This window comes from Bufo bufo, chromosome 5, assembly GCF_905171765.1.
Source record: "Bufo bufo chromosome 5, aBufBuf1.1, whole genome shotgun sequence".
Lineage (NCBI taxonomy): Eukaryota > Metazoa > Chordata > Amphibia > Anura > Bufonidae > Bufo > Bufo bufo.
Window position 1 is genome coordinate 141,478,696 of NC_053393.1, and position 23,278 is coordinate 141,501,973.

At 42.4% G+C, this 23,278-nt stretch overlaps 1 protein-coding gene across 2 annotated transcripts in view; it reads right to left on the bottom strand.

Moving 5' to 3' along the window:
* SPIDR (scaffold protein involved in DNA repair) overlaps window positions 1–23,278 on the bottom strand; it is a 581,260-nt gene that overhangs the window by 229,558 nt on the left and 328,424 nt on the right. For both annotated transcript variants that reach the window (XM_040431991.1, XM_040431990.1), the window contains 2 exons: window positions 5,660–5,864; window positions 752–1,011 (listed from right to left, as the gene is read on the bottom strand). In XM_040431991.1, coding sequence (XP_040287925.1) covers window positions 752–1,011; window positions 5,660–5,864 — 465 coding nt within the window. The remainder of the gene's footprint in view (window positions 1–751; window positions 1,012–5,659; window positions 5,865–23,278) is intronic.

Below are 23,278 nucleotides of genomic sequence, written 5' to 3' on the forward strand. Positions count from 1 at the left end.
TTATATTTGATTGGGTATACCAATACTATTACAAGGTATTGTAGTAAACAGTTATATAAGCATGTAAACACAATGAAGATAATACTAAAAGTGTCCATACACCTTCAATAGCTGTCAGACGAACAACTCCCACATACATGCTCAGCCATGCGTGTATGCTTTTCAATGGGAAGAGAGGAGAGAGCCACTGACACCTTTGGTAGCAGCTCATGGCTTTGAAGAACAAAAAGATAGGGTACTGAAATATAATGCACCTGAATCTTCTCTTCCCCAACAGATGTTCCCCATATACATTAGATTGATGTCTGGCCACATCGAAAACAGTAGGTTCGGCCGACAATGCTCTAATGTGTATGGGGGCCTTAAGTCGGAGCGGTTAAGACACTTTTCGCGGGCCCCATTGAAAATATGACTATTCTTGTCTGCAAAACAGAAAAGAATAGGACATGTTCTATAATGCAGCTTGGACGCATGGATGCGGACAGCACACAGATGACATCTGTGTGTTGTCTGCATTTGTTGTGGCCCCATAGAAATAAATGGGTTCGAATGCGATCCATAAAAAAATTAGGAATGGATGTAGACCAAAGATATGGTTGTGTAAATGCACCTTTACCTACAGGTCAACACCAAAATCAATACAGCAAACGTATCAAGAGTGCAACATGATGCTAAACAAGGTTTATAGGCTGATAAAGTTTTTGAGAAAAAAGTAAAACTCTTCCTTCATGTTGTTTACTTTTGAACTGACCTGCAATCTGGCCTTTGTGAGTTTGCAGAAGTATCAGCGCTGGTTTTAATGTTTTTCGTCTGTAAAAGAGAGCATGGCGCATCCTTTGATGTAAGATGATATACACGCTGAACAACCACATGTATGTAGGCATCTTTCCAACCAGCGGCCCCCTGGGTCTCCACTAGATCCAGAAGAGAATCATTTACAGTGATGTTTGATGTGAATTCCTTGTCTTGAATACTGACAGGACTTTGAATACGGCTGCTGATACCCGAAACCTGGCAAATCAATTCCAAGTAGATCATTTATGGGATTAGCAGACTTGACAGAAAATAATTATTGATAAAAGCTTCAATATTTTACAAACAGCTTAAAGGGGTTGTGCCAAGTACGAAAAATCCCCTGTCCTCAGGAGATAGTCAAGCACAGCGCCCGTGTATTTCTGGCAGTTCCATAGCGAATAAATGGAGCAGCAGAGCCCATGCTCGGCATGCTGCTGATGAGGATGGGAGCATGGGACCCCCGTTCTCTGGATCATAGGGGGTGCCAGTGGTCAGATCACTTCCAATCAGTTAGTTATCCTCTATCCTGTGGATAAGGGGTAACCTTTCATACTTGGCACACCCCCTTTAAAGCCAAATCATCACCCACTTAAAGGGAGTCTGTCACCAATCTGACTGGTTTTAAACCAATCGCATCGTTTAGTGGGACACAAAGACATGACACAGATGTTACCTGTGTTTAGTTTTTCAGATCCTACAAATCGCCCAAAAAGTAGTTTTTATAATATGCTAATGAGCCACCGCAAGTGCCCAGGGGCGGAGTGTTTGCTGCAAGTGCCCGGGCCTCCCTAGCTTACTAGCGCCTAACGCCTCCCCTCAGTGTTCTCGGCGATCCCTGCGTCTGTGTGACATCATTTTCCCTGTAGCCCAAATCCCATGTCTTCGCGAATCAATGCCAGGGCCGGGCATGCACAGTACTCTGCCCTCTGTGGGCATAGGCACAGATATGCAGTGCGCATGCGCTGGTTACTGCTGTCTGCTCGTGCTGTGGCATTTCCGTCACAATGATATCACACCAGTAACCGGCGCATGTGCCTTGCATATCTCTGGGCACGGCGGTGATGTGTGAAAGTGTGGAATTTTGGCTACCGGGAAAAATGATATCACACAGAGACAGGGCTGGCTGGAGAGCACTGAGGGGAGGAGGTAGGCGCGAGCAAAGCAGGGGGGCCCGGGCACTTGCAGCAAACACTCCGCCCTTGGACATTTGTGATGGCTCATTAGCATATTGTAAAACTACTTTTTTGGCAATTTCTAACATCTGTGTCATGTCTTTGTGTCCCACTAAACGATGCAATTGGGTTTAAAACTGGTCAGGTTGGTAACAGACTCCCTTTAAACTCATGATAGTGATATTGCTATTATGATAGGAGATTACTTATAATGCAGGAAATGAGTAGCAGAACTGAGGTGGCATACTCATCAGCACTGAGTATTAAAGCAATCCCTGATTTCCTTGCCAATGATTCTTCTTTTTGTCCATGATATGATCTGAGTTTAGACTAGGCGCAAAATTGTGGACTTCACTGATGTGTTGGGAACTTATGCAAACCAAAGGTGAAAAATTCATCACATAACATCACATACTGTAGGGACATACGACACTGTAAGCTTTGGTCCTTGCTTGATGAGGTTCATTGTCAAGAAAATACTGCTGCTCTTCTCACTGGCAGAGAACAGGTCATCCTCTGCGGATAGATTTTCTGTGCCAGCTGGATGAAAACAAGCATTTGGAAAATGTGTACAATATGTTTCAGGTTGGTTAGATTTGTAGGGAAACTTTATTATAGTTTGACAAACTACTTAATTTAGTTGTGGCTTCATGTACCCATGCACATTAGATGAACCAGTAACGTGTGCATGGGTGGGATTGTTCAGGAGGAATAGCTGCCAGCCTGTAAGTATTCATCCGACAGGTCTAGTCAACTTTATACTTAAATTCTGTATTCAGTATCTCACTTTGTGCACTATGGCTCAGTTCACACTTCTGATCAGAGATTGGCAGCCTTTCTGACATTTTTACCATATAATATTACTGCAATTAATACTAATTCTACATTCCTATTACCAAAAAGCACCAAAAAAGGAACCCTGACAGACTCCATTGGAGTCAATAGGGTTTATTGGGATTCACTGGTCTCCAAGAAGAAAAAAAAAAAAAGCATACCTGCGTTTATGGTGCATTTTCTTCCAGAAAAGGGAAGACACACAGCAAAATCAAATGACATTAATTACAAAATAAAGTTACATAAAGCAGTGTGTTTTCCCTTTGCTGAAATTTTTTTTTCTGCACTAAAAACATGTGCCACATCCTAAGGCTTGTTATACACATTTGAATAGTGTCAGCCAAATCTGGTGATTTTGGCTTGATTAGCCCAACAATTGGCTGCAGAATAGTCCATTATAAACCTACCTTTACTCACTGCTCCCCATTGAAAATGAATAAACTCTTGGCTGAGCATGCAGTACTTTAATCCAAAAATACTCATACTTCGAGCAAGAGGTAAGACTCTTTGATTTCCACTAAGATTTCTGTTTTACTGCTTTATCACAGGAGCAAAAAAAAAAAGAAAAACACTGGACCCATGTTATGACAGACACCAATAGCGCCCAATGACCCTACTGACTTATGATGGACCCATCTGGTTTCTGTCATGCTGTCTGTCAGGGACATAGCTAGAAAAGCCTGAGCCCCAAAGCAAGATTCTGAATGGGGCACCCCCCACCCAATCAAGTTCCAGCAACCCCCCTCTCACGGCGCATCAAGACTGCCCACACTCACCATACAAGCCCCCATACACTTAGTTTTTATGCCTCCTTAGTGTCGCCCAGTCGAATTTCCCATTAGTCCCCTAGACAGTAGAATGCCCCCTTAGTGTCCCCACACAGTAAAATGCCCCTTAGTGCCCAAAGACAGAAGAATGCCATTAACCCCATCACACACTAGTTATGCCTCTTTAATGCGCCAACACAATAGTTATGGCCCCTTAGTGCCCCCACACAATAGTTATGCCCCTTTAGTGCCCCCACACAGTAGTTATGCCTCCTTAGTACCCCTCACAGTAGTGCTCCCTCTTAGTGCCCCCCTTACATTAGTGAAGCCCATCTGGTGTAAATAAAATAAAAAACTGTAATAGTCACCTAGTCCTGTTCCCCTAATAAATGGAGCACATCCTGCTCTTCCTGCAACACAGTGAGATCATCATGCCTGCTGAGCAGAGGAGCACACAGGCTGAGGACAGGCTGGGGAATGATCCTTAGCCCATGCACTTTTTAACATAGCCCAGCAGGCTAGATAATGTCACTGCATCGAGCCTGCTAGGGAGAGCACAGGCCAGGGAATGAGGGTTGGGCCGTAATGAAGGACCGACATGCGTTATGGCCTAGGCCTCATCTGTCAGTGCACATACACAGTAACTATAATTACTGTGATTGTGTACTAGCAGGCCCGGACACCCCTGCCAATGCGGGCCCTTTACTAGCCAGTACAAGAGTTGTTCCGCCCATGCTGTCTGTCATTTCAACAGGAAGAATAATGCAGCATGCCATGCTGTTTTTCCCCATCAAATAAGACAAACGTGACTAACAGAACCTCTGACAAAAATGTGAACAGAGCCTGACCAAATTACACTGATATTTTCAAATATCCAATTACATGTATGGATTTCATGGGTCACTGCCCCAATTGATATAGCTACTTGAGCTTAAAAAATAGTTTCCTAACAAAGGATTTAAACTTATATATATCTTTATATTCTCTAAAGCAACAAGAGTTATAATTCACTGCATTTGATATACCTAGAACATAAAAAGGAGAGATTTAATGTGTTACTGAACTTTCAAAAAACTTTTAATATGTTAGAGACATATCAGTAATCGTGGAGGTCTAAGTACTGAGACTATTTTAATACTGATGACCATCTTCAGTATAGGTCGTCAGTATCTAATCAGTGGGGGGTCAGACACCCGTCAATCAGCCGTCTGAGCGCCACAGCCTTCCTCACTTTACCAAGCACAGCACCATACATTTGATAGCAGTTATGCTTGGTATCGCGCTCAGCCCCATTCACTTCAATGGGGCTGAGCTGCACCTAGGCCACATGATCGATGAACATGTTGTCACTGGCCTAGTAAAATCGGAGAGAAGGCTGCGGCGCTACCGTGAGCTCGGATACCTTCTCAAACAGCTGATCAGTGGGGGTCCCTGTTGTCGGACCCCCACTGATCAGATACTGATGATCAGATAGGTCATCAACATTAAAATATTGGGAAACCCCTTTCAAAGACGCATGTACTAAAAAATGAAAAATGCACCTGGTCAGGTAGGGGGTAAATGGTTTTGAACTGCTTAAAAGGATAAAGGGGTTGTCTGCTGTAATAAAAAAAGCTAATGGCCAGCAGGACTGTGTAAAAAATAAAAATGGAATATATATATATATATATATATATATATACACACACACACACATATTTATTAAAACTCCTTTTTAAGCACCCTCCATTCCAGCAGCATAGCTCCTGGCAATCCTTGTTAGACGAGAAATACCTGTGACGTGCCGTTCTTGCACAAATGACCACTGAGGCTTTCAACTGGTTGCAGTGGTCTGGTGACCAAGAACGGGTCCCCATAAGTGGGGCGCGTTAAAAGGTAAATTTTTTTCCATTTTTTTAAACACAGTCATGCTGGTCATTGGTTCCTAATTTAGCTGGACAACCTGTGTGCTAAAGGAATAGGGCATCGATATTAAATTGGCATAGAGCCGCCAAATTTTGGCACATCAACAGAAAACCCCTTTAATTCTTGCAACATACCAATTTATTAGTCTGAAAACATGTGAAACATACCTTCATTAGTGAAACATACCTGCTGCTTGTCAAAACAGACACCAAGTTTGCCAAAATCCGTTCTCAAAGTTAAAGATAAAGGTACCAGTTGTTTTTTCACAGCCATCATACTTGAACAGTGTGCTTTAGTTTCAATGCCCTCCACTGGGTTTGTTATAATCCTTTGACTGAAATATGTGTTTATAACGACTGATGTATTCTGGCCCTGGGGATTAAGCTTTTGCCTGAAAGATAGAGGGTGATCGAGAGGTCAATAAAGGCAGTAGTATGACCCTTAGGCTGGATTCATATCACCACAATTTTTTTTCCGTTATTCTGCTCCGTTACAGGAGCAGAACAACGGAAATAACAGAAGTGCCGGACAGAGCACATAAATTGACTTTAATGGAGTCAGTTCAGTTTTAGTTTGAAATACTTTTTTTTTTTTTTTTTCATGGAATCTACAACGGAAGCCCCAAAGGCAGATGTGAATTTTATAGCCCTTAATTTTATAGCATTGCCTGTTGAGTACTTAAAGCGAACCTGTCACCTCTACTATGCTACCCTCACTGAGCGTTTAAAAATGTTCATTGTGTTACACTAAACATATAAATTACACTTTTAATTTCATTTGCAGACGAATTCAACAAGTGTTATGCATTTTTGTACTTCCTGCCTTTTATGCAAATTAACATAAAAGAGTCATATCTTACATGTGTGACCAGAGAAGAGTCAGATTTTCAAGCTTTGACTCATCTCAGGCTAATTTGCATATATATCAAATCGGTTTTTTTACACAATAAAAGCACACAGAGCTATGGGGACTGGGTATTGCAGATGTGCTAGCGGCCATCTAGCAACCCATGTCCTCAGCTCTATACACAAAATCCAGGTGACAGGTTCCCTTTAATGAAACATGAGGTTTTTCCAAAAACTGCATTCATATATTATAAAAATTGTTATATCCTTTTCCATTTCCAATTGCAAAACTGATCACATGAACAGGTCTATTGTATTCTTTAAATGTCCCACTTTAATTATTTTTATATATATATTTTTTTATAGTGTAATGCTTCAAGAAAGAGTCTACCTGCAATAAAGATCTCAAAACTTTAACTCTCTGGATCGTGGTTGGTATATTGCTCCATGGGAAATCTACTGTTCAAATAATTTTGCATCTCCTTGGAGACTTCAGGCATCTCCGATAGGAAGACCTTCGTCCATGGCTGCAGACCAACTAACTGTGCTGTCCAGCATATACAGTTGCAAGAAAAAGTATGTGAACCCTTTGGAATGATATGGATTTCTGCACAAATTGGTCATAAAATGTGATCTGATCTTCATCTAAGTCACAACAATAGACAATCACAGTCTGCTTAAACTAATAACACACAAAGAATTAAATGTTACCATGTTTTTATTGAACACACCATATAAACATTCACAGTGTAGGTGGAAAAAGTATGTGAACCCCTAGACTAATGGCATCTCCAAGAGCTAATTGGAGTGAGGCGTCAGCCAACTGGAGTCCAATCAATGAGATGAGATTGGAGGTGTTGGTTACAGCTGCCCTACCCTATAAAAAAAGGCACGTCAGTTCTGGGTTTGCTTTTCACAAGAAGCATACGATTAAGAATTGTTGACTTGCATAAAGCTGGAAAGGGTTATAAAAGTATCTCCAAAAGCCTTGCTATTTATCAGTCCACGGTAAGACAAATTGTCTATAAATGGAGAAAGTTCAGCACTGCTGCTACTCTTCCTAGGAGTGGCCGTCCAGTAAAGATGACTGCAAGAGCACAGCGCAGACTGCTCAATGAGGTGAAGAAGAATCCTAGAGTGTCAGCTAAAGACTTACAAAAGTCTCTGGCATATGCTAACATCCCTGTTAGCGAATCTACGATACGTAGAACACTAAACAAGAATGGATTCATGGGAGGATACCACAGAGGAAGCCACTGCTGTCCAAAAAAAACATTGCTGCACAATTACAGTTTGCACAAGAGCACCTGGATGTTCCACAGCAGTACACAGCATATTCTGTGGACAGATGAAACCAAAGTTGAGTTGTTTGGAAGAAACACACAACACTATGTGTGGAGAAAAAGAGGCACAGCACACAACATCAAAACCTCATCCCAATTGTGAAGTATGGTTGTGGGGGCATCATGGTTTGGGGCTGCTTTGCTGCGTCAGGGCCTGGAAGGATTGCTATCATCAAAGGAAAAATGAATTCCCAAGTTTATCAAGACATTTTTCAGGAGAACTTAAGGCCATCTGTCCACCAGCTGAAGCTCAACAGAAGATGGGTGTTGCAACAGGACAACGACCCAAAGCATAGAAGTAAATCAACAACAGAATGGTTTAAACAGAAGAAAATACGCCTTCTGGAGTGGCCCAGTCAGAGTCCTGACCTCAACCCGATTGAGATGCTGTGGCATGACCTCAAGAAAACTATTCACACCAGACATCCCAAGAATATTGCTAAACTGAAACAGTTCTGTAAAGAGGAATGGTCAAGAATTACTCCTGACCGTTGTGCACGTCTGATCTGCAACTACAGGAAACATTTGGTTGAAGTTTTTGCTGCCAAAGGAGGTTCAACCAGTTATTAAATCCAAGGGTTCACATACTTTTTCCACCTGCACTGTGAATGTTTACATGGTGTGTTCAATAAAAACATGGTAACATTTAATTCTTTGAGTGTTATTAGTTTAAGCAGACTGTGATTGTCTATTGTTGTGACTTAGATGAAGATCAGATCACATTTTATGACCAATTTGTGCAGAAATCCATATAATTCCAAAGGGTTCACATACTTTTTCTTGCAACTGTATTGCGACAAGCCTTCTCTAGAGTTGTGCCTACAGTTAGCACCACTTTCCAAGGTGAGCCTTTACTTGGAACTATTAAATATACTGTCTCATACGGTATTACCCTATGGTGCGCCTCTCTGTTTAAACAGCAGAAACAAAGCCTGTGGATACATTTTTTCAAGAAAGAGTATGGTAGACAGCACTTGATATTAAACACTTGAGATCTTAGCATAGCTTTTGAGCTTTTTTGCTACACAGTCTTAGTAGGGTCCTTTTACACCGGCCAATAGTGTGGAGTGAGAAGGAATGAACCTTCATAGGAACTGGATTTACATGTGGCAATGATCACTGCTGTATAGAGATGAATGACCATTAATATGATTGTTCATCCCAATACAGTTTCATTACTTAAAGGGTTTCTGTCACCCCATTAAACAGTTTTTTTTTTTTTTTTCATTAATAATAATCCCTATAGTGCGATCTCTTGATACATAATAAAATTAATCATTTTGATTCAGTAGATTTAGCTAAAAAACGATTTTTAAAATATGCTAATTACCTTGCTACCAGCAAGTAGGGCGGCTACTTGCTGGTAGCTGCCGCATCCTCCGTTCGTAATAACGCCCCCTCGGCATGCTGATTGACAGGGCCAGGGAAGGGAATCCTTCTCTGCTGGCGCTGTTCGAATTCGAAATCTCGCGCCTGGCTTCAATCGGCGCAGGCGCACTGAGAGGCGGCCGCTCGCTCGACCGCTCCATCCTCAATGCGCCTGCGTCGATGACGTCATCGCATACACCCGGAAGAGAAGACGCCGTAGAACACTAAACAAACAACTCAGTAGCCGCCCTACTTGCTGGTAGCAAGGTAATTAGCATATTTTAAAAATCGTTTTTTAGCTAAATCTACTGAATCAAAATGATTAATTTTATTATGTATCAAGAGATCGCACTATAGGGATCGCACATTGCAGGTGTCCGTGTTTTGCGGATCCACAAAACACTTACGGACGTGTGAATGGACCCTTACATAGGGTGACATGCGCTGCTGCGTAGATGTTAAAATCAGATGGCAAATGAGTGCTAGCTTGCTTGTCGACTGGCGCTCAAGGGGACTGTAGTGCCTGCTAGCGTGACTAGCAGCTAGGGCTGCAGCTAACCATTATTTGAATAATCGATTAGTTGTCGATAATTTTATCGATTAATCGAGGAAAAACACCAAAATGACAAAAAAAAGGGGTTTATATGATTTTACTTGAAAAATTATGTTCAAAGGCCATATTGAAACAAATTGTGAATGGCACTGTTATGGGGGATCTGTGGATGGCACTGTTATGGAGGGATTCTGTGGATGGCACTGTTATGGAGGGGTTCTGTGGATGGCACTGTTATGGAGGGGTTCTGTGGATGGCACTGTTATGGAGGGGTTCTGTGGATGGCACTGTTATAGGGGATCTGTGGATGGCACTATTATGGGGGGATCTGTGGAGAGGAGAAAGGAAGTGACTGGGGATGGGAGCTACTGTAAATATGCATGAGTCTATGTGCACTCGCTCCTGCGATCCCAGCCACCAGAAAGACCAGCTTTTTTTTATGTTAGTGAGCAAGCACGGCCACTGCTGCTGCATTGCAGCGGTGGCTGTAACCCCTAGAGACGAGCAGTGTATAAAGAGACGGAAAATTCAATTAAGCGAGGACAGGAGACATTCCTTAAAAACGAAAGTAATTTGGTAAATTACTTATATTACCATTTTACACATAATAGATGTCACATGCAGAGGTGAGACGACTTCCTTTATTAGCAGCCAGCTGAAGCTTTAACTCTATGTATATCTATATCAAGCTTCTTTCAGGAAGTAATAGCGGTAAAGGTTCATGCAAGTGATAATTTCCAGGGATTCCTCTATGGTAATAAGGTTAAAGATCATTGCTCTAGCTATGGACTTAGCTATCGCTTCTGCCCATACTGTGGAGGAGAACGCTGCATGTAAATGCAGTGGTCTCCTTCACTGACGAGCAGGCGTCAGGGATATGACTGCTGAGGCCAGTGATTGGCTGCAATGGTAACATGGTGTGTATGGGATGCTACTGCTGCAGACATTAAAACAAATATGGGTGGGGAAGATCAAAGTGCCACGGAAGAAAAGTGTTGAATATGGTTCTTTTTGATAGGCTCTTTTTGTTAATTTATGAAATTTACTGCTGCTGTCCCAGTTTATATTTAAATCAGACAACTCTTTTAAAGTGAATCTGTCACCAGGTTTATGATGCTCTAACTGAGGGAAGTAGTGACAGATAACTAAATATAGTGTTGTCACTCAATTTCTTGTAGTACTTTCCATAAATGTACAGTTTATTAGGGGCAGCATCAGCCAAGCCAAGACTCGCCATTTTTGAAGAGCTGTCCATTTCCCTCACCCACAACTGATAGACAGCCTTCTCCCTATGCACAGTAGTACAGAGAATGCTATCAATCACACATAGGAGGGTGGGGGATCTGATGATGGCGTGGGAGCCTGATAATCATGAATAGGCCTCCAGGCGCACATGGTGCTCAGCTCGAATTTGGTCCTAATCTGTGATTTTATGGAAACTACTACATAATAAAAAGTGACACGCCGCTAAAATCAGGGTGTTTGACACTACTCTATAATGCCCTCAGATAAGCCGAAACCTGGTGACAAATTTCCTTTAAAAATGCTTCTGGAAAGAATTTACATATAAAAGTCATTCCTTAATAGAACCACTTGGAAAATATAGCAGCCCAGGAGAAGAACCTGCTTTCTGTTCCTAATCTAACGTATGATTTAAAAAAAAGTAAAAAAGTTAAAGGGGTATTCTGGTTATATCAAGTTATCCCCTATCCACAGGAGTATAGTGCTTGGCTATCTCCACTACTCCCATAGAAATGTATGAAGTGTTACCCTATGGCAGGGATGCTCAACCTGCGGCCCTCCAGCTGTTGCAAAACTACAACTCCCAGCATGCCCTAATAGCTGTAGGCTGTGCATGCATACTGGGAATTGTAGTTTTGCAACAGCTGGAGGGCCGCAGGTTGGGAATCATTCATCGAGATCCAACCTCCCCGAACCAAAACACAATTGCATAACTGTTTGCAGTGCACAAACTGGCATTGGACTCAAACGATAGCGGGGGCACGACCAATTAGCTGAATGAATGATCTTTGTAATCAAACTGGCCAAAGAATTGCATGAGTTTACAATCCATACAGCAAAAATGAAGATGACTTGCACAGGCAGCTGGATGATTTCCTTGTCTTACAATAAAAATATAGTAAACAATGTAAACAGTTGGAAGCCATTATCCTGTTTATTTTGCTTGCAGCTATTAAATGCAAGAAAGGAATGTTACTGAGCACAGAGCAATCCCGCTGTCTCCTGCTTCTGCCTGATTTCTATGATATTTAAACAGCTAGTCATCAAAAACAAAACTGCAGCTATGGCATATATTGTTTTCTTACATTTACATTAAAGCATTGACTTCTAACAAACTGGAATTGTTTACATATCTTAAAGACATGAACACATGTGACTGAAAGGCTGCAGATGTGCCATTGCAAATTTTCATGTGGGGAATCTAGTGTTGTAAAGTACCAGCAAAGTGAATGAGGTTTTAGCAATTCTTAATCGTCGTGTGCTGCCGAAAAAAATCTGCAGCGGAAATCGACCTATGGTGTAGATTTTAAAGGGCATCTGTCGGCAGATTTATACCTATGGAACTGGTGGACCTGTTACATCTGCACTTGGCAGTTGAAGGCATCTGTGTTGGTCCCAAATTCAAATGTGCTCGCATTGCTGAGAAAATTTAAATTCTAACATATGTACCGTCGTGGCCAAAAGTTTTGAGAATGACAAAAATATTAGTTTTCACAAAGTTTGCTGCTAAACTGCTTTTAGATCTTTGTTTCAGTTGTTTCTGTGATATAGTGAAATATAATTACACGCACTTCATACGTTTCAAAGGCTTTTATCGACAATTACATGACATTTATGCAAAGAGCCAGTATTTGCAGTGTTGGCCCTTCTTTTTCAGGACCTCTGCAATTCGACTAGGCATGCTCTCAATCAACTTCTGGGCCAATTCCTGACTGATAGCAACCCATTCTTTCATAATCACTTCTTGGAGTTTGTCAGAATTAGTGGGTTTTTGTTTGTCCACCCGCCTCTTGAGGATTGACCACAAGTTCTCAATGGGGTTAAGATCTGGGGAGTTTCCAGGCCATGGACCCAAAATGTCAACGTTTTGGTCCCCGAGCCACTTAGTTATCACTTTTGCCTTATGGCACGGTGCTCCATCGTGCTGGAAAATGCATTGTTCTTCACCAAACTGTTGTTGGATTGTTGGAAGAAGTTGCTGTTGGAGGGTGTTTTGGTACCATTCTTTATACATGGCTGTGTTTTTGGGCAAAATTGTGAGTGAGCCCACTCCCTTGGATGAGAAGCAACCCCACACATGAATGGTCTCAGGATGCTTTACTGTTGGCATGACACAGGACTGATGGTAGCGCTCACCTTTTCTTCTCCGGACAAGCCTTTTTCCAGATGCCCCAAAAGAGGCTTCATTGGGGAATATGACTTTGCCCCAGTCCTCAGAAGTCCATTCACCATACTTTCTGCAGAAGATCAATCTGTCCCTGATGGTTTTTTTTTTTTTTAAAGAAGTGGCTTCTTTGCTGCCCTTCTTGACACCAGGCCATCTTCCAAAAGTCTTCGCCTCACTGTGCGTGCAGATGCACTCACACATGCCTGCTGCCATTCCTGAGCAAGCTCTGCACTGGTGGGACTCTGATCCCGCAGCTGAATCCTCTTTAGGACACTATCCTGGCGCTTGCTGGACTTTCTTGGACGCCCTGAAGCCTTCTTAACAAGAATTGAACCTCTTTCCTTGAAGTTCTTGATGATCCTATAAATTGTTGATTGAGGTGCAATCTTAGTAGCCACAATATCCTTGCCTGTGAAGCCATTTTTATGCAACGCAATGACGGCTGCACGCGTTTCTTTGCAGGTCACCATGGTTAACAATGGAAGAACAATGATTTCAAGCATCACCCTCCATTTAACATGTCAAGTCTGCCATTTTAACCCAATCAGCCTGACATAATGATCTCCAGCCTTGTGCTCGTCAACATTCTCACCTGAGTTAACAAGACGATTACTGAAATGAGCAGATCCTCAGCAGGTCCTTTAATGACAGCAATGAAATGCAGTGGAAAGTTTTTTTGGGGATTAAGTTAATTTTCATGGCAAAGAAGGACTATGCAATTCATCTGATCACTCTTCATAACATTCTGGAGTATATGCAAATTGCTATTATAAAAACTTAAGCAGCAACTTTTCCAATTTCCAATATTTTTGTCATCCTCAAAACTTTTGGCCACGACTGTAAATGAGCCTCTAGGAGCAACAGGGAGCGGGGGGGTGGTAGGGGTGTTACTGTTAGGCCTCTTTCACACGAGCGTGACGGATTAGGTCCGGATGCGTTCAGGGTGCGTTCAGTGAAACTCGCACTATTTTGCAAGCAAGTTCAGTCAGTTTTGTCTGCGATGCAATGCGTTTTTTAATGCGCGTGATAAAAAACTGAAGGTTTACAAACAACCTCTCTTAGCAACCATCAGTATAAAAAGCATCGCACCCGCACTTGCTTCCGGATGCAATGCGTTTTCACTGAAGCCCCATTCACTTCTATGGGGCCAGGGCTGTGTGAAAAACGCAGAATATATGCAGAAACGCAGAACTGATGCGTGAAAAAAAAAACGCTCATGTACACAGACCCATTGAAATGAATGGGTCAGTATTCAGTGTGGGTACTATGCATTCACGTCACACATTGCACTCGCGCGGAAAACTCGCTCGCTTGAAAGGGGCCTTACTTCGATAGGTCAGCGCTTTATGCAACTTTCAGGTTCTCTCCACAGGGCCAGGCAGTGAAAATGTGACTGCCCTTACATGGTCCTGTCAATCAAAGTGCAGAGGGTGTGGCAGTTGCACAGAGAGCTGTGTCTCTAGGAGTAATGGCAACGCCTCCATTGCTCCTAGAGGCTCATTTGCATATATCAAAACGTAATTTTTCTCAGCAATGTGGGCACACATGATCATGGGACCAACACAGATGCCTTCAGCAGCCAAACGCGCATACAACAGATCAGCCAGTTTCATAGGTAAAAATATGCCGACAGATGCCCTTTAAATCTGCAGCATGTCAATTTATCCTGCAGGTTTCACCCAAGCTGAAACGCTGCAGATTTTCAGCAGTCAAGCAAACAACTGCATTCCATTATATATTAAAGAGAACAAATATCCTTACAGCAGAAAAGATATTATGAAAATTAAAAAATTAAGGGTGAAATTAGATAATAATACTATGAAATAAGTACGAAAAAATTTTTGCTTTTTGTCCAAAGAAAGCAGAGGCAGACAGTAGATACAACCAGGCTGCCAAAAAGTAATTATACACATGTTTACAATGGAAGTGTTCTGATCACTGCCATATGCAAGTTGATATAAAACTATTTCATTGCCATAATTACAGTAACAGATTGGTTTAAATGATCGTTTGTATCTTACAAATAATGAGCCCTTGAATAAAGCATAACGTTTCTGCTGTCACTACAAATAAAGGAGTAATATAAGTCTTATTTAATATGATACTGAAGACGCCTGCAGTGTAAGATCAAGTAAACAGTGGATCCCACATTGACTAAGGCTACAATCACACCAGTGTTTTTGCTGGATCCGGCAGGATCAGCAAAAACGCTTCCATTACTAATAATACAACCATCTGCATCCATTATGAACGGATCCGGTTGTATTATCTTTAAAATAGCAATGACGGATCCGCCATGAACTCCATTGCAAGTCGATAGGGGACTGATCCATTTTCTATTGTGTCAGACTTAAATGGATCAGTCCCCATTGACTTCCATTGTGGGTCATGACGATCCTTCTTGTTCCGCACCCATGACGGAAAGATCGGGTACGGGACAGCAACCAAATGGAACGGGATGCTTTTTTCTGTTCAGTTACGTTTTGTCCCCATTGACAATGAATGGGAACAAAACAAAATAGTTTTTCTCCGTTATTCAGACCCTATGACGGATCTCAATACTGGAAAATAGAAACACTAGTGTGAAAGTAGCCTAATGCAAATTCTGTGTCATTTTTGCACCAAAAATAACTGCATGCCGCTCTATTCTTGCCGTCACAAGAAGTAGCGCTAATCAGAGCCTCTGACCTAGACGTGAAAAAGATAAATTGCATAATGCTATGAAAACTTAAAGGGGTTGTCCCTTGGAAAATATTCTGCATTTTTCAAACCAGCACCTGAATCTGAATACTTTACACCTGCAATTGAATGTAGTTAAAGACTCAGTATAACCACTGAATTATTCAAGAAAATGTATCTACCGTTTTTTGGTCATCTGTCAGGAGGAGAGTCGGAATGGGGTCCCCATGCACATTAGACTGTCAGCTGAACTTACACCTAATGTGTATTGGGGCCTTAATCAACTTAATCGACATAGCTGAAGTCTCTGCGAGTTCTCCCTCAGTGACCCACCCGACTACCCTACATCTGCCCTGTCTCCTCCCATAAATGATGGCAACAGATATATATGCCTGTTTAAAAACGATTCTACATGTACCCTTTCTAGTTAAATGCTACCGAGGTGCAAAGTTTGCGAACCCTTTAGAATTATTTTTTTGCATAAATTTAACCTAAAACTTCATCAGGTTTTCACACAAGCACTAAATGTAGATAAAGGTAAATCTAACAAATGAATGAAAAATATTAGGCACGGTCATTTATCAATGAAAATACAGTAATTGCATTAACGTCTGCTAGTAGTAAAAGTACATGAACCTCTAGGATTACCAGATAATTTGAATGTAAAATTAGAGTAAAGTGTTTTCAATCAATGTGGGATGACAATGAAGATCTATCAATGTCTGATCTTCACAACACATACAGTTGCAAGAAAAAGTATGTGAACTCTTGAAGGATATGGATTTCTGCACAAATTGGTCATAAAATGTGATTTGATCTTCATCTAAGTCACAACAATAGACAATCACAGTCTGCTTAAACTAATAACACACGAAGAATTAAATGTTACCATGTTTTATTGAACACACCATGTAAACATTCACAGAGCAGGTGGAAAAAGTATGTAAACCCCTAGACTAATGACAGGTCTGAAAGTGAGATTTCAGCCAAATGGAGTCCAATCCATGAGATGAGATTGGAGGTGTTGGTTACAGCTGCCCTGCCCTATAAAAATCACACACCAGTTCTGGGTTTGCTTTTCACAAGAAGCATTGCCTGATGTGAATGATGCCTCGCACAAAAGAGCTCTCAGAAGACCTACGATTAAGAATTGTTGACTTGCATAAAGCTGGAAAGCGTTATAAAAGTATCTCCAAAAGCCTTACTGTTCATTAGTCCACGGTAAGACAAATTGTCTATAAATTGAGAAAGTTCAGCACTGCTGCTACTCTCCCTATGAGTGGCCGTCCTGTAAAGATGACTGCAAGAGCACAGCGCAGACTGCTCAATGAGGTGAAGAAGAATCCTAGAGTGTCAGCTAAAAACTTACAAAAGTCTCTGGCAAATGCTAACATCCCTGTTAGCGAATCTACGATATGTAAAACACTAAACAAGAATGGATTACATGGGAGGATACCACAAAGGAAGCCACTGCTGTCCAAAAAAAAAACATTGCTGCATGTTTACAGTTTGCACAAGAGCACCTGGATGTTCCACAGCAGTACTGGCAAAATATTCTGTGGACAGACAAAACCAAAGTTGAGTTGTTTGGAAGAAACACACAACACTATGTGTGGAGAAAAAGAGGCACAGCACACCAACATCAAAACCTCATCCCAACTGTGAAGTATGGTGGTGGGGGCATCATGGTTTGGGGCTGCTTTGCTGCGTCAGGGCCTGGACGGATTGCTATCATCGAAGAATAAATTAATTCCCAAGTTTATCAAGACATTTTGCCAGAGAACTTAAGGCCATCTGTCCACCAGCTGAAGCTCAACAGAAGATGGGTGTTGCAACAGGACAACGACCCAAAGCATAGAAGTAAATCAACAACAGAATGGCTTAAACAGAAGAAAATACGCCTTCTGGAGTGGCCCAGTCAGAGTCCTGACCTCAACCCGATTGAGAGGCTGTGGCATGACCTCAAGAAAGGGATTCACACCAGACATCCCAAGAATATTGCTGAACTGAAAGTTCTGTAAAGAGGAATGGTCAAGAATTACACCTGACCGTTGTGCACGTCTGATCTGCAACTACAGGAAAAGTTTGGTTGAAGTTATTGCTGCCAAAGGAGGTTCAACCAGTTATTAAATCCAAGGGTTCACATACTTTTTCCACTGGCACTGTGAATATTTACATGGTGTGTTCAATAAAAACATGGTAACATTTAATTCTTTGTGTGTTATTAGTTTAAGCAGACTGTGATTGTCTATTGTTGTGACTTAGATGAAGATCAGATCACATTTTATGACCAATTTGTGCAGAAATCCATCTAATTTCAAAGGGTTCACATACTTTTTCTACTGTATTTTCGGAAGTGTATTATAGAACAAAAAAGGAGAGGACTTCCGGTTCCGGCGCTGGGATGCTAGCAGCGGAGTGAAAGAGCTCCGGCACCCGCTCGTCTTCGGACTAGATCCCCACCGAGTGCTTATGTGGGAAAACATTATCAAAGAAGAATTTGTGGTCTATTTGATCGTAGTGCTTGTTGCATGGAGCGGTACCTTCTACGGAGCGGCAGTATTAAGTCCACCAAGTCGGCCAGCGCGGGAGATTCGCAAGACAAGATGGCGGAGACAGGCGCTCATACACCTGAACCGGTGATCGATATTCACGACGGGGGTGAGTCGCAAACAGTAGAACTGATGACACCGATGGCAAAGGGCATCGATTATAAAGCACTGGCCATAGAGGTGGCAACTTATCTAGCTCCTGATATCAGGGATACGCTGACAAAAACGCTGTCAGCGTCCCTGCAACAGCTACATGAAGCGATTCATCAGCATGATGGCAGGCTGGAGGAGTTGGAGCAGAGAACGCAGACTATTGAGAGCAACACCGCCAGCCATGCCCGCACCCTAAATGAATTATCCAAACAAAACGCAATTTTAATGGATAGGGTGGTAGATCTGGAAAACAGATCAAGACGCAGCAATTTGCGCTTGATAGGCCTACCAGAGTCTGTAAAAGTAATGGACTTGAAAGGTCTGTGTGAAATGGATTTGCCGCGGGCTTTGGGCCTAGAGGGTCGTCATAAGGTGGAGAGGGCACACAGAATTGGACCCACTGGAATGGGGGAGACACATGGCGCGTCTGTAAAACCTAGGCAAGTAATTATGAAGTACCTTGATTACTGTGATAAAGAAGCCATCTTAAGGGCATTCCGGAATAGGAAAAGCCCCCTCAGAATACAAGGACATAATGTGTTGCTGTTTGCAGACTACTCGGCGGCAGTTGCAAAGAAAAGAAGAGAGTTTAGTAATGTATGTTCGCAGCTATATCAAAGAAAAGTCAAATTCCAGCTGTTGTACCCAGCAAAACTGCGTGTCACCCATGCGGATGGATCTAAAATTATTTTTCATGAGCCGTTGGCGGCAGAAGAAATGTTGGACTCTCTACAGAACAGAAGGCAGGAGAGAGGAGAAGAACGCAGACAGAGATCCTCATCACCGCGACAGGATTTGAGTGAAGGAGAAGGGTGGCAGATAAACTCTCAAGATACTGGAAGAGGACGTCGTGAAAGAGAGGGTCGTTCAGGGACAGACACCAGACGTACTTCCAAGAGAGAAGTGAGATCGTTTCCGAGAAGATGACTATTCTGGTGATAATTTAAGTTATGGTTTAAACATGATCCGCCACTTGTAGTAGTGGGGCCTATTGTCTAATGGAAATGACTCCCCCGTTAGGTTTATGTTTACAATTTTCACTGATACTGATGAATGGGGGAAGGTATCATTTAGGATATTTTATTGTTCAAGACTATGCTTGTTTGATAACTGTAATGTTCACCCTGGGGGGCAAATGATCTTAGGCAGTTTAGTGCTTGAAGAAGGAGGTCGAGCGGGGGCCGCAACCCAGAAAAAAGGAAGTTCAAATAAAATAAATATAGTTAGGGGCTGCTCTAACGGTTAGGGAAAGAGGGTCAGGGGGGTAAGGAAGGAGAGTTTGTTTATTTAGAGGTTTTTGAAAAGGGAAAAGGGAGGAAAGTAAAAAAGGGGGGGGGGGCTTGGGGGAAAAAAAAAAAGGGCATTTTGTAACTTTTGTCCATTTTGAAAGTAATTTGAGGTTGTGAGGTCAATATAAGATGAAGATCATCTCGTGGAACATAAAAGGTCTGAGGTCTCCCCATAAAAGATGGATGATCCTCAGGCATTTAAAGAAACTCAAGCCTGACATTGTGCTTCTCCAGGAGACTCACCTTGAGGAGAAGGACTTTGACAGGATGAAGAGGTTATGGGTGGGGGCAGTATTTGGTTCACCAGCATGTGATAGGAAGGCAGGAGTCTTGACGTTGATTAATAAACAGCTCAACCACACGGTAATAGGGCATTCTGCGGATACGAAGGGCAGGTGGTCACAGGTCCTGATACAGGTTCAGGATACACAGTACAGCATTTACAATGTGTATGGACCTAATACTAACAATGGTGTTTTCTTTAGCGAATTGGAGACCAAGGTACTAGGGGACGCGAATCCTCATAAAATCATTGGAGGGGATTTTAATTCAGTGGTTAAAGGCGCAGAAGACAGAAAACGAGAAGGGGATAGGGTTGGGACTGATGGGCCACAGGACAATATGATGCAACCCTTTATGGAGGGGGCGAGTCTGGTGGATACTTGGCGTCAATTGCATCCGGATGATAGGGGTTTTACATTCTACTCCAACTCACAGCACTCGTGGTCAAGGATTGACTATATACTTCTTTCCCTTTCACTGTCATACAGGGTGGAAGGGGCAGAGATTGGCGACCTGGTTCTATCAGACCACGCTCCGGTGTCCATAGAATTGTTTGAGTCATTCCCAAGAGGGTTGGATTATATCTGGCGCTTTCCTTCCCATCTGAGTACAAGGGAAGAGTTTGTAGAAAAGCTATCCATATGGTGGGAGGAGTTCAAGGCTGATAATGAGATACACTTAGATGATCCGCAGTTGTTCTGGAACACATCAAAGGTGGTGATGAGAGGAAAGATTATGGGGTATATAGGCAATATTAAAAAGAAAGCCCAAAAATCCTTTAGTGAAGCGAGCCAAAAAGTCAGGACAGCATACTCTAAATTCAGGGGTAACCCGTCAGATATTAACAGACAGAATTGGATCGTTGAGCGACGAAACTTTGAAAAATGTATGAAGGAAAGAGTCCCTGAGACAGTCAGAAATGGAAACCAAGTTATATAAGTATGGTAATAAATCGGGGAGGTTGCTAGCGAACCTAGCTAAGGGGATGAGGATTCCACAACATATTGCGTTCCTGGTGGACAAGGAGGGAAAGGGGAGTCATGATCCTGCGGTAATTAGCAACATTGTAGGCTCCTACTATGAAGCCTTATATAAGGACGAAGCAGTGTGTGATCTGACAGATACAATCCTGAATAGAGTGAAATTACCAAATTTGACCGAGGAACAATTACTTATTTTGAATGCTGATATATCATTACAGGAATTGCAGGAGGCCATCAGGCACTTGGGTAACTCCAAAGCCCCAGGGCCTGACGGGTTCACAGGGGAGTATTTTAAGGCGCTAATACCCCAGGTGTCTGCTGTCCTTTTGGAATTATTCAAAGGTGTTTTTCAAGGTCGTATGACATTGGACAACGAGAATATGTCTTACATCAAGCTACTCCCCAAGCAAGGGAAGGATCCAACGTCACCAGGATCGTATAGGCCTATATCTTTAATCAATGTTGATGCGAAGTTGCTGGCCAAGATTGTAGCAGACCGTTTAGCGAAATTTTTGCCCCAATTAATAGGAAAAGAGCAGGTAGGGTTCGTGAAGGGCAGGTCCGCTGTAACCAATATAAGGACTGTCTTGACAGTCTTAGATCGAATTCAACATCTTCCAGTTAGGGGGGAGCTTCCAGCCATGCTCACCTTAGACGCGGAAAAGGCATTTGACAATGTCAGGTGGGCATGGCTGGAGGCAGTGTTGGATAAGATGGGATTTAAGGGAGCTTTTAGGGCTTATTTATCTCAAATGTACCGTAACCCGAGAGCAAGGGTATATACCCAAGGCTTTTTATCTAAACCCTTTCAACTCCAAAAAGGTACCCGACAGGGATGTCCGCTATCCCCTCTCCTGTTCAATTTAGCTCTAGAACCATTGGCCAGGGAATTGTGTGACTCTAACTTATTTGAGGGCATCAAGGTTGGAGGGTTTAGGGCAAAGGCAGCCTTGTTCGCAGATGATGTGATATTATTCTTGGCCCGTCCGAAACAACATATGGGTAAGATTATGGAATTACTATGTGAATTCGGGAAATACTCGGGTTATGCAGTGAATAGAAGTAAATGTGAGTTGCTTCCGTTAGCCCAGGGGGATGATGGGAGAGATATTGGCACGGAGGAGTTTGGCATCGCTAAACCGACGACACAGATTACTTACCTAGGAATCAAAATAGGGAAATCACCACATTCCATTTATAGGCTGAACTATCCGCCTCTGTTTGCCAAAATTAAAAAGGATCTAGACAGATGGATGAATTTACCTCTATCCTTAATGGGACGCTGTCAATTGATTAAAATGATGGGGGCTGCGAAGTTAATGTATCCTCTGCAGACAATACCTGTTCTCTTGAGACATGCAGATATTAGTGACTTAGAAAATTCACTCGATTCTTGTGGAGAGGGAGGAAGGCAAGAATAGCGTTAAAAAAATTGAAAATTAAGAAGGAGCAAGGAGGTCTTAATTTTCCAGATTTGAGGGGGTATAATATAGCGTGCCTCAGCAGGCACATATTAGATTGGGCAAATAAGACTTCGTTTTACTCAAATCTAGGTGTAGAGAGTCAGCTGGCAGCTCCATGGAAACTGATTTCCCTTCTCCACACTCAGGTGTCAAAACTTCCATATATAGCAAGAAGATCTCTTATTCTTCGGGACACAATCATTGCCTGGAAAAATGTGAGGAAGCTCTTTGGTTTGTCTTACTTATTCTCAAAACACCTTCCTTTACAGGGAAATCCTAATTTTCCTCCCGGTTACAGCGAGAAATCTTTTCAAGAGTGGGCGAACAAGGGAATTACAAAGGTGGGAGACCTGATGCACGAAAGGGAGGCCAGATGGGCATCATTGGAAGAGTTAGTAGAGAGATGGGGTCTGCAAAAACCAGCACAATTCCCGTATAGGCAAGTGCATAGCTATGTGAGGAGTATTATAAGAGACATTTCCAAAGAAGGGCGAAAGAACAAATTTGACTCCTTTCTGGGACATAATTGTAGGATGTCTATCTCAGAGATTTATAATGTTCTTAGGGCAACCTGGGAGGATCAGCTGGTAGATGGACTGTTCAAGAGGTGGGAGGATCAGTTGGAGATAACAGACTTAGCGCCCATCGTGAGGGCAGGTATTCAGGCACTATATCAAGCAGTACCTAATGAGCAGATGAGAGAAACGCAGTTTAAGATTCTGCACAGGGCAATATATGGTTTTGCTTTTCCACCCTCTCAGGCTAGACCAGATAGGATAACTGCTTGCCCAAAATGTTGCTCACCAGGAACAGACTTGTTGCATGGTTTATGGTCATGCCCCAATGTAGCTGGATTCTGGTATCAGGTGTCCACATTTATGAAACA